This window comes from Centruroides sculpturatus, unplaced genomic scaffold, assembly GCF_000671375.1.
Source record: "Centruroides sculpturatus isolate CEXI.00-Female unplaced genomic scaffold, Cexi_2.0 scaffold42, whole genome shotgun sequence".
In the NCBI taxonomy this organism is placed as follows: domain Eukaryota; kingdom Metazoa; phylum Arthropoda; class Arachnida; order Scorpiones; family Buthidae; genus Centruroides; species Centruroides sculpturatus.
In genome coordinates, this window is record NW_019384399.1 from 1,313,352 (window position 1) to 1,326,285 (window position 12,934).

The window sequence follows — 12,934 nt, forward strand, 5'->3', positions numbered from 1 at the left end:
AAAAAATAATTTTTAACGATACAATAGTCTTCGTTAGGCTTAACATCGACGAAAATTCAACGCGAAGCGACACGCAACGGAGAAAAATTTCAACACGGGATAAATTAATATATTTTTTCGTACATAATTGGTTATCCGAAAAATAAGTTATCCGAACAACCCCAGTCCCCAATTGATTCGGATAAACGACGCTCTACTGTAAATATAAACAAACAACACTAACTCGATAACATTAAATCTAAATAACAAAATGATTAATTTACTGTGTTTTTGTTATTTACTACTCCTGTTTTTAGGTATTCGGTCGAATAGTGATTAAATATTCGGTATTCGGCCGAATAGTGAAAAATAGGCCGAATAGGCCGAATACCGAATAGTAACCGAATATTCGTTACATCACTAATTAATATGAATTGCTAGGAGAACAGTAGGTTGTTTGCTTTGTTGAAAATCATATGAACAATTTTCATGGTCAAGGTCAAAGTTGTATAATTTACAGAGTTAAGGATTAATAGGCAATCAAAATCTCTAAATTATAATATTTTGAATTAATGTACTAAATAAAGTTAAATAAAATTGAATTTATTTACAAACACAAATTAATTTCTAAATAATTTTCAAACCAAACAAAATGAGAAGGAGATGGTATTCGTCATTTAAGTGTGGAGCAGTATATCAGAATTTAACCACTCTGATAACAAAACAATGCTAAAAGAAATCTGTTATTTTTTTCTGTTGAAGATTGTTTTAAAAAAATAGAAAATATATTTTTGGTGCCAAAAGAGTAAAAAAAGAAGTCAAACCTGGCATCACTGTATGCATCCCCAATATGCAAACTAGCATGTGTTTGCATGGGACCACATCCATTTAAAGAGGTGGGCATCCTTAAAATTTAACCCCTATTTTCTGAGTATAGTAAAATTGTCCACTAAAACCAGACGTTTGAATTGTTCTACAGTCAGACGTTGAGCTCATCTTTGTTTACTAGGGAAAATTATTCTATTCAATATAGAACATTTATTACAATATCACTTTGCTTTTTATACTTTTCAACACGAATAATAAAATTATTATTGGAAATAGAGTTATTTTTTGGATTGTGAAGGTAATTTACAGTTCACTTTAACAAATTTTGGAAAAATTTTTGTTTACTTTATTGCTTAAAAATTAATGTTGTGACAATGGCATTTTGTCAGGGTAATTGCAAAATTTGCTTTATCAGTATTCATTTTAAGGTGAGTTCATTATATGCCTTTCATAAAGCTCAAGACGTAATACTGATTCCTTAACATCTCAGAAATGATGAGAAATACTGTCTATTGATGAATTACTGCTTATGATATTTCAATATTTGAAGAACATGTATAAAAAATTTCTATAGCAAATGAAAAAATAATTTTATTGAATCTCTAAGCTGGAACTATCTTATAATAAAGAAAATTCACACTTTTCTCACACTTTCCAGTAGTAATTGTTTAATAAACAATTACTACAAAAGAACGAATTTCCAGTAGTAATTGTTTAATAAACAATTACTACTGGAAATTCGTTCTTTTAAAATTTACAAGGCAACTACATTCTATTTATAGAACGGCTTTTTCAGTTTGTATTTTCTGAGGAAAGCCAATAAATTTAGTGGCCGAAAACGTTTGATCTTTATATTTTTTTACTTTTATTTGCTGGAAAGTTTGAATTTAAGTTGATTTGCAAATATACGGTTCCAGTTTATGGTGAGGTTGTATTTATTTAATAAACAAATGTTTTCAGCTACATTCTTAGGCCTACTTTCGATTTCATATAAGCTTAACCTGATGCATGCTATAAATGTGGCCGAAAACATTTGTTTGTTAAACAGTTACTGCTGAAAAGTATGAGAAAGGTGTGAATTTTTCTTTAAAATAATAATGTTTTGGAAGACATAACAGGCCAATTTGAGACTAATAAAAAAAAATTTTATTGAACAGTATTATACCAGCAGATGAGCCTGGCATTGCCTGGGCAAAAAAACAACAAAGATTAAGATTATTAGATTATTTTGTACTTCTAATCCTTCTATTCTAGTAGTCCTGGACACCCCTAGTGGGTGTTCTAGCAGTAGTAGTGTCATTTCATGGTATAAATAATAAATTCCTATTACAAATAAAAATAATAATATACTGAATTTATCATGGCATATCCTACTAAAATGCAGCCAAAAATGCAAAAATCTGCATCAAATAATAATATACTGAATTTATTGTTAATTTAAATAATAACTAGGGATGCCCCTAGTGACCATTTTTGGCATACAGAAAGAATCTGGTTTTTCAACTTTATATAGTAGATTTTCCAACTATTGCCTGATACTTCCACAATTTACATATGGATCTCATTCCTCTAACCTTTCACCTTTTCAAATACATCCAATGAAGACAATAATTTGAAAATTATAGTAAAAGGACAAAGACAGCATCTATATGGATTTGTATCAATTAAATACATTTTCTTTTTGTGGGATCATTGCATTGAATTATAAAAAACAAAAATAATGCCGATAAAGAATTTTTTTCCCCTCTAATTTATATACACAGAATATCTATACATGCAAGTTTAATGCATATATAGAAATTTAAAAATTGCAGAGATGTTTGAAGTTTTTCTACATTTTGAAAAAGTGATTATTTATCTCATCTTTATTATCTAGTACTATAAAAATAATTAGTTACCATATAAATTCTCGGCAATGAGAACAAAATGTTGGCTGTCGCAAAATCGTAGCCATAAATTTATGACTATTGACCTGATGAACACGACGACGCATTGCACCCCTTCGTCGGTTGAGACCTTGCCTTTCTTTAAAAACTTTAGGCTTCTGAGATGCATTTTCTATAAGTACATAAAAATATCAAGAAATACTATAAAATAAGTTTATAAGTATAATTATTTTTGTTTAAAATGGTATAATCATTATGACTAATTTTAAACTTTTCCAAATAGAACCTTAACATTAATAATGAAACATTAAACATTTATAAACTATTTTCCACATGAATTATGTTTAAAAGGTTTTATGAAACATATATGTACAGGTACATTAGATACAAGTATACATAAAATGCATCACAATACAAATTTAAATTTAAATAATGAATTACGTTCATCATTTTGAAATATTTAAAATTTTATGATTATAAATCAACTAAAACATTTTTGAGAATGATATAAGTAAATTTTTTCATATATAAATGAAAGTTGGGTTTTGCATAAAACGTTTTTGATATAATTCTTGTTAAACTGAATTATTAGAATGTTATATTTAATGTTTACAAATTAATTCTATATTATTACACAAGATATACTTACTGCAAGTTTTAAAACTAAATCCCTTATTACAGTCCATTTTTATTATTATTTTCAACATACTTTAGTAGTAACAAATACACCTTTAAAATTCCAGCAACTCAAATTTATTTAAAACAAATGTTTTCACCATGTTTAAAGGCCTTTCTCAGATTGTTCTTAATCAAACATTGACATAATAAATCTTCAGGAAGACATTTAAAACATGGTCAAAACATTTGTTCCAAATAAATTTCAGTTGCTGGACTATCAAAGGAGTTTTTTGTTATTGTCATTATACAGTGTGATTGTGAAGTTCCTTTGTAGTGGCCCACGCCCATGCAGCATAGTCAAGTGGTGTCATAACTCACTTTAACTCTTTCAACATGTAATCTGCCTGTGATGTCATTACTTTGTTCTTGGAAGCTCCTCCTGTTTCTCATCCATTGTGGAAAAACTTTATAATTATACTGTAAATCCAGTTGAGTTTCCTACACATTAATATGTTTTGCATGTTCTTATTATTAGTCAGTTTACCAATACATAAATAAATAAAAAGAATGAAATTTTTAAATTCCTTAAATACATGTTTATTATGTGAATACTACTAATCATGCTTGTATTTCATTCATAAATTTATTTTAAATTCATTTTATACTGATTAAATCAATTTTTTTTAAGAACTGTAATATTACAGTAATGTGGAAATTGAAAAATCATAGTTTCTAAAGAAAGAAATGATTTATGAAACTTTATACATGTAGCAAACTAAAAATAATTTTATAATAACTGAATATGGAAACAAAAATTTAATTTTTCATATTAATTATTATACAAAGTTAACATCATATTCAAAAATATATTTTTACAACAAAAATATGTAATTTCCTGATAAATAAAATAAGGAAAAAATACTGTAAATGTTTATTCTAATATATATAATTTTTAAAATTGCTATATTTATCAGCACTTTCACTTTATAGCAATATAATGTTAAATTAAATATTTAACATTATATATCACTAAATTATACTAAATCATTACTGATTGGCTGGAACGCTTATTGTTTAGAATAATTTAATATAATGTATAATCAATGTGTTTATTTATAGTAAAAATTAAATAACCATAATGGATGAAATGAAATCTGTTTGGAAACATTCCAATTCATAATCAATAACATACATGCTCAATATGCAAATATTGCAGGTTTAAATCTTGTTCTGTACCATTCTTTTTCCAAAATTTCTATACTTAATAAATTAATCTACATTATTTAATTATTAAGATTACCAGTAAGTAGTGCTAGACTACTTTTAGCAACAAAAAGTATCCTAAAATCCTTCTTTAAAGATAATCAAAGATACAGAAAAATCACAACCAACTGATTGAGTTATCAAAATAACAATTACACAACCTTTTCAATCAGCAAATACTTTAATCTACTAAGCAAACGTTTTCAACTGTTTTAAACAACTATCCTCAAAATAATGCTTAATTTGAATGCTCTTTTAAACCAATAGAAAAGAACATAGTACTTTTAAACAAGAGTTCAAATCCAAAAACTTAAAACAAATATCGTAATATGATTGGTTACAAAAACATACATATAATTCTTTACCATAAAAATTAATTCCTCTTATTCTCTGGAAATCTTGTACCACACTTTCTATTCATGAGAATCATATCCTGGTCTTTAAAATTTACTGATGTACTCTTACATGTTAACTTATAAGTTTCTAAGCACTCCAAATGCTTCAGGAAGTAACTGATCTCACCATTGTCTCAATTCACATCTACCCCATTTTCCAACAGATAGCCAGAACAGTAGATAACAAATGTTTTCTCATATTATACTGGTACTATGCAATTCTACATTTGAAAACACTTAGTTGCAATAAAGTGCTTAGTTGCTAATTGAAAATATTGTGTAACTCTTATTTTCATCAAAGATAATTTAACATAATTTATAAAACCTTCAGGAACAGTAATATTTGAAATGAATGCATGTATCCTGTATTCATTTCAAATATAACTATGAGCTGAAGTTGGTCTGAATAAAGGTCAAAAAATGTTTCTCCATTAATTAAACTTTGGTTTCCTTAAATAGCTATATTTTCTTCTTATAACATACAAAACAGTACCAACCAAACAAATTTCCAATAATTTACATAATTTTGCCAAGCTAAATAACAGTATTGTTATTTAGCTTGACAAAATTTGCCTGTAGTTTGGCTAAGTAGGAAAATTGTAGGCAAATGATATTGCATGTTATCAGTCTCAATCTGCAGCTGATAGCATCATTATCAGCTGCAGATTGAGACTGATGTGATCATTATCTATGTAATCATTATCAGTTTTAATCAATGATTGAAATGTTAATCATTTCAATTACTATTTGTTTACAATACAATAGTTTAAATTGCTGGCAAAACACTAGTGTTGAAGTTGATAGCAGACATGGAATACTGTATATATTACATATTAACAACAATAATAATAATTATAATTAACAAATCTTCAGGTTATACATTTTTTAAAATTATTTTAACATGTCTTCTTAATATTAAAGTCAACAAAACCAAATTTTCCTCTAATTGTAGTCTTGTTTATTTATTCTGCTTAATGTTACCAGTTGGTTATTGTTATCAGTTTAGGAAGTCCCAAAGTGATTACAATAAGCTAAATCTACTATATTTAGTTTGCAGTCAGTTTTAGTAATAAAATCTGCAGAGTAAAATTTACAAAAACATTAAGAAAATGTCATAATTGCACTTTGTAAAACTTATTCCAAGAAAAATTTATAGTTTCTTTCAAATCAGTTTCATTATCATTTTGAATATATTAATGTAATGATTAACATTGAGCTAAATAAATTTTCATATTTTTTTCCTCTGTGATTTCATCAGTAATATGAAATAAAAGTCTGTTTATAGCTATTGTGTCTCTTGTTCTGATAAAACAATTATAACATTCATTCAAGAACAAAAGCTGAAAGGATAACAACATTGTACAATTCATTAAATATAATTCATAATTTCATTTCATTCATTTGTTCAATTATGAATTAAACAATTCCTCTGCTTCTTAATAATTTTTAAGATATTTTTAATGTCTTCATTTTAATCATAAATACACGAATAGTTCAAAATAAATAAAACTGGTTCAAAATAAATAAAAGAGATTCAACAGAATTTTTCCATTTCAAAACCTCCAAAGGTCTTAGAATGAACAGTTTGTATAATATAAATAAACTTAAAAATTGATTATGATATATATTTTTATTAACTAATGTTACTAAAACTTGTTTATATCTAGTTCTGAGAGGTAAATAATTTACACATAAAAAATTACAACTTATTGCAAAATACATTATTTACAACAAATTTATAGAAATTTATTTTTTTATTAAATTTAAAAAAAAAAATTAAAAGANATAATGTAAAATAATAATATATTGTCTTAGGTGAATATAAAACATTTCATATTCATATCTAAATGAATTCAAGCTATGTTAGTTAATAACCTTCAAAATTAGCGAACATATATTTTTAAAAATAAGTTTAAATTTTAACTATAAAATATAATTTTAGTAGATTAAATTTTATGAGAATGGTTTTTAATCTTAACTTATTTGTGCTGTTAATGTATGAATATTTTTATTAGTTTATATATTAGATTATTATTACATAATGTAAATGTTCTGTTTGAAATTTTATCTTTGTTGAATTGCAAACATCATGGAAATCTTTTGTGATAAAAAGAAACATCCAAATTAAAATATAGCTAAAAATATACTCACCTTGCGATTGCAGTTCAATTACAACATGCAGTTTTCCGCCAGGTTCTAGGTCAATCTGAATAAAATAAATCAATATAATCAATTTTCAATTACTAATAGGAGAGGGAGAGAGAATTATATTTAGTACAAACAATATATAATAAAAAATTCATTAAAAGTGATATTTGAAAGGATTTTTATAATATGATTACACGTAAATCAGTTATTTCATTATAGAATCAATATATCATTTTATAAAATATTTAAAATTATTAATAACTTACAAATTATTTTGTGTATAATTTAAAAATAACATAATTACACAGATTAAACATTATAAATAATTCATTTAACTGAGATTATGTTAATTAATAAATAAAATGGTCAAGGTGACAATAAAATATAAAAAATATTCACAAAACTGGAATAAACAATGTCTTCAAATTTTGTCCTTTTCAACACCTCAGGAACATGGTAATCTTTACAATGGAATAGACCTTTTATTTTAATGTTATTGTATATTTAGGCAGATGAGTAGCCTCAAATAAAAGTTCAACTCTTCCATAAAGACTTGTGTTCTTGATGTGTTCAAAACTACAAAATTTAAGACAAAACAACTTCCAACTACTTAACACTGCATTGAATAATAACAATCCACGAAACCTTTTTTACAAGTGTTATGTCCTCAGTAAACTCCACAAATGCTTTCGACTTCGGTGGAGGTCGAAAGCGTTTGTGGAGTTTACTGCGGACATAACACTTGTAAAAAAGGTTTCGTGGATTGTTATTATTCAATGCAGTGTTAAGTAGTTGGAAGTTGTTTTGTCTTAAATTTTGTAGTTTTGAACACATCAAGAACACAAGTCTTTATGGAAGAGTTGAACTTTTATTTGAGGCTACTCATCTGCCTAAATATACAATAACATTAAAATAAAAGGTCTATTCCATTGTAAAGATTACCATGTTCCTGAGGTGTTGAAAAGGACAAAATTTGAAGACATTGTTTATTCCAGTTTTGTGAATATTTTTTATATTTTATTGTCACCTTGACCATTTTATTTATTAATTAACATAATCTCAGTTAAATGAATTATTTATAATGTTTAATCTGTGTAATTATGTTATTTTTAAATTATACACAAAATAATTTGTAAGTTATTAATAATTTTAAATATTTTATAAAATGATATATTGATTCTATAATGAAATAACTGATTTACGTGTAATCATATTATAAAAATCCTTTCAAATATCACTTTTAATGAATTTTTTATTATATATTGTTTGTACTAAATATAATTCTCTCTCCCTCTCCTATTAGTAATTGAAAATTGATTATATTGATTTATTTTATTCAGATTGACCTAGAACCTGGCGGAAAACTGCANTATTTCATTATAGAATCAATATATCATTTTATAAAATATTTAAAATTATTAATAACTTACAAATTATTTTGTGTATAATTTAAAAATAACATAATTACACAGATTAAACATTATAAATAATTCATTTAACTGAGATTATGTTAATTAATAAATAAAATGGTCAAGGTGACAATAAAATATAAAAAATATTCACAAAACTGGAATAAACAATGTCTTCAAATTTTGTCCTTTTCAACACCTCAGGAACATGGTAATCTTTACAATGGAATAGACCTTTTATTTTAATGTTATTGTATATTTAGGCAGATGAGTAGCCTCAAATAAAAGTTCAACTCTTCCATAAAGACTTGTGTTCTTGATGTGTTCAAAACTACAAAATTTAAGACAAAACAACTTCCAACTACTTAACACTGCATTGAATAATAACAATCCACGAAACCTTTTTTACAAGTGTTATGTCCTCAGTAAACTCCACAAATGCTTTTGACTTCGGTGGAGGTCGAAAGCGTTTGTGGAGTTTACTGCGGACATAACACTTGTAAAAAAGGTTTCGTGGATTGTTATTCTACAAAATTTGAAGACATTTATTGTTTATTCCAATTATGTGAATATTTTTATATGAAATTATATTCTTTACATGTGTAAAAATTATAACTAAGCAAAATAAACAATGAGATTAAATTACATTGTAAATATTCCTTCTATACATAGTTTTAAAAATTTGTCTTGTTTTGAATAATTTTCCTTAAACACAAAATTATTTTCCAGCTTGAATTTCTTTTTTTGCATATGAAGACATGGCAATGCTGACCAAGATATATAGAAAATTGAGAACCAAGGCAAAACTAGATTTCTTTATGCAATGCTTGGTCAATAACATGTTTCCAATGTCAATTTTTTGGATTTCCTTGCCACCAGAATACGAGTCACTACTGCATAAATTACATATTCTATGTTTAAGGAAAACAATTTGAAACACAAGACAATTGATGTATGCCAAATGATCAAACTGATTCAATTCAAGAATAGTCTATATAAAAAAAACCCTGAATTGTTGATGAAAATTAACTAAAGAGTTATAGACTTAAAGAACAAAGTCTCCACATCATTAAGCAAAATAGTTTTAAAAAATTCTAAATTATTTTGTTTACAAAAATTATATTTATTTATCTTTTTGAATTACAAAATTTAAAAAAATATTAATTCTTTTATTAAAATTAAAAAAATTAATATAATATAATAAACTATATTGATAATATAATAAAATATATTGAATGATGATTATTTATTTTATTAAAATAATATAACATCTTTAATTTTCCAGTATTCATTCTATATTGTAAATTAGTAATGTCAATTCTTGTGAAAGCTCATCCCATCATCAGGTTCAACATATGATTTATATAAATCAACTCTAGAATTAGACTTTCTATCAGAAAATTAAAGGTGTTTATTATTTATTATACAATATTCCAGTTCAAATCTATAATTAATATAATCACTATAGCTAGCAGACAATCCACAGTATCTGCAGAATAAGTCATCAAGTGGGAAAACTTAATTTAGAATTAAAAATTGAAATTTAATGTAAAAAATTACTTGCAGTCTGGACTACATGAAATGTATTCACTCCCAGTGCAAATTACAAAATTTCTTTGTATACAACATTTAAGATGGTAAATCAATATAATCCAACTTTTTATAGCCAAGTCCTACTGGCTAACAAAAAATTCAGTGAACCTAACATTGAATTATTACAAAATCTCAATGATAAGAGCAGAGCAAATACTTCACAAAACTGGATGATGAAACAAACATAACCACAATACCTTTATCTAGTCCAACAACTTTATTCTTCTGTAAAACAAACATTTTCAATCTCCTAAAATCTTCCTTGGATATTATTCAAAAATTGAAAAGTAAAGAATAAATTTATTTTAAAATTTGAAACCTTAATTATAAAGAAGAGAAATGCAAGCATATTCCTTCTTAATTATATATATAGAAATATATGAGCTGTTGATTTTGAAAGTGGGGCAAGTCCATTTTGTGAAGAAAATAGTTAAAGCTAATTCTTATTATAAATTAACATAAAATTTATGTTTTTAATCAATTCACAATAAATATCTTTTAATATCAGTATAAATTTGTTACTAGTAATTTATATCATCAACAATATTTACAGTGAGTTATTTTGAAAGTGAGGCAAGTCCACTCTAAAGAAAAATATGAAGATATGATGGATTTATTACCCTATGTACCACCCATTTATCATGAATACTTTAAAAATCTGCACCATCTAAACTAAGAAATATAATTATATGCATGCAACTTATTACTAAATATTTTTTATCATCACTTTTTCCTACAAAATTAAAATTATTTTTTGTTTCATTGTAGCTTTTCGAAAAAAGTATAAAATGTTCAAATACAATATATAAGTTAAATAAATAACATATTCAATTTTTTGTTATTATAACTATATTCCATTCAAAGAAAAGCAACTTTTCAACAAATCATTGCTTTTGAAAGTGAGACAAGTCCATTGGTGCATATCAAAACTCTGATTTTTTTCCCATAATGCAGATAACCATATTAAATTTACATGAAATAAAAACAAAAAATATAAAATAAGTCTATTATGTTTACAAATATTTTAAAACTCATTCAAATGTAAATCATTAGCTAGATATGATTGCATTTGATGCAATCATATCTAGCAATAACATAAAATGGACTTGCACCACTTTCAAAATCAACAGCTCATTTAATACTTAGCATTAAAAAAATTTTCTTATAGTAGAATCATCATTATAATCTTTATAATTACATTTGTATGAAATGTAATGAAAGCACTGCATTTTGACTTGCTACAGGAGAGACTTATACGACCTCCCAATTCCATCCAAGGCACTGTAGGAATAGAACGAGCGAAGGCACTTGGGAATGTAAAATTATAAGTTTCACCATGCTCCAGAAGATGAATATTACCTAAATGCAATAATTAAACAAACAAAACATAAAAGTTCATATCTATTTCCTTACTAACTTTATATAATTATTAGTAGTATATACGTCATTAATATATTACTATATATTATAACTTTATATAACTTCATTTCATTAACAACTTATAATTTCAGCATAACCTGATCATTGTTAGGCCATGCTGAAATTTTGTTTTATTCATTGAGTTACTCTTTAAAGTATTATTAAATACTTTTCATTTAGAAGACTAATAAAATAGAAAATTGTTACAGAAAAATTTAAATTCTATACACATACAATAGACTCTTGATAGCTCAAATTTTTCTTTGTCCCTTCTAATTCAAGTTAATGAATTTTTAATTTACAGAAATTATCATTATTTCAATGAGATTGCAAGTATCACAATGCAAACAGTATAGTTAGGCTTGAATACATTAAATTTTAATATTTTTCTTAGGTACAAAATAACAAATATTGGCACTATTAGTGAAAGAGTGTTACACAAGTTTTTCATCGAGAATACTTTCAATGCAGTTTCCTCAAAAAGCATTTTGTTTTATGAATAATGGGCTTTCTAGAAAACTATATTTTTGCTGACTTCCCTCAAGTAGGAGAACAGGGTATTTGTCCAGGACAGTATTTATTTCTCTTCATATTCATTGCTTGTTTCTAGCACTTGGTTATTTAATTAAGTAGTGATGATATATTCAGATAATGTCTGCAGACAGTTAATATAAATTTTCACATTGTTTCTTCACTGCTTGTCACTATATTGAAATTTGTTCAATATTCTTCAATATAGTCACCAAATTCTGATGAAAATTCCAATTAATCATCAGCATCAAATTGTTGGCCAAAATATGGTTTTGTGAAGCAATTTGCAATGATGCTTTGTGGAACTTCAATCCAAGCTTTATTAATCATTTGCATTGCATCTAGCAGGTTCACTCCAAACTCATAAGATCATTCTCAATAACATGCTACACCTTTTATACTTATTAGCTTTTTGTGCTGTAATTTAAAGTTTTAAAATGTTTAAATTAGGAAATCATTCAATCTAGAAGTTGTATCTGAAGCTATAAGTTTACAACTCATTAGGATAGCAATTATGTCATCTTAACTGTCTACATTTCAAAAATAATCATGACAAATTTACCTTCAATTGATTTATTTGTCTACATTAATTTATGACTATAGTCTGTCTAACCAAAGACGAAAAAAAAAAATTCATTTAACAAATACTCTATGATATATTTATATAAATATTAAAATTGATATGCAAGGTATGCTTTTATAAGCAAAGCCTAACACGTTTCAAAAATGTGAAAACAGTTTACATATATAGAGGATGCACTTATTTTGATGGAAATATATCATGTTCTAAAACGGGTCACCAAACTTTCAGTGGATCAGATAACTGAGAGAATGGTGAGCACAGGCCGCATAACCATTTTGTTCA

General features: G+C 25.7%; 1 protein-coding gene across 4 annotated transcripts in view; it reads right to left on the reverse strand.

Annotated features, from left to right (window-relative positions):
- Positions 1-12,934, reverse strand: part of LOC111618600 (calcium-independent protein kinase C-like) — a 112,620-nt gene that overhangs the window by 50,489 nt on the left and 49,197 nt on the right. For all 4 annotated transcript variants that reach the window (XM_023360154.1, XM_023360155.1, XM_023360156.1 and 1 more), the window contains exons 2-3: positions 7,121-7,175; positions 2,706-2,865 (exon numbers count right to left, since the gene is read on the reverse strand). In XM_023360154.1, the coding sequence (XP_023215922.1) occupies positions 2,706-2,865; positions 7,121-7,175 (215 nt within the window). The remainder of the gene's footprint in view (positions 1-2,705; positions 2,866-7,120; positions 7,176-12,934) is intronic.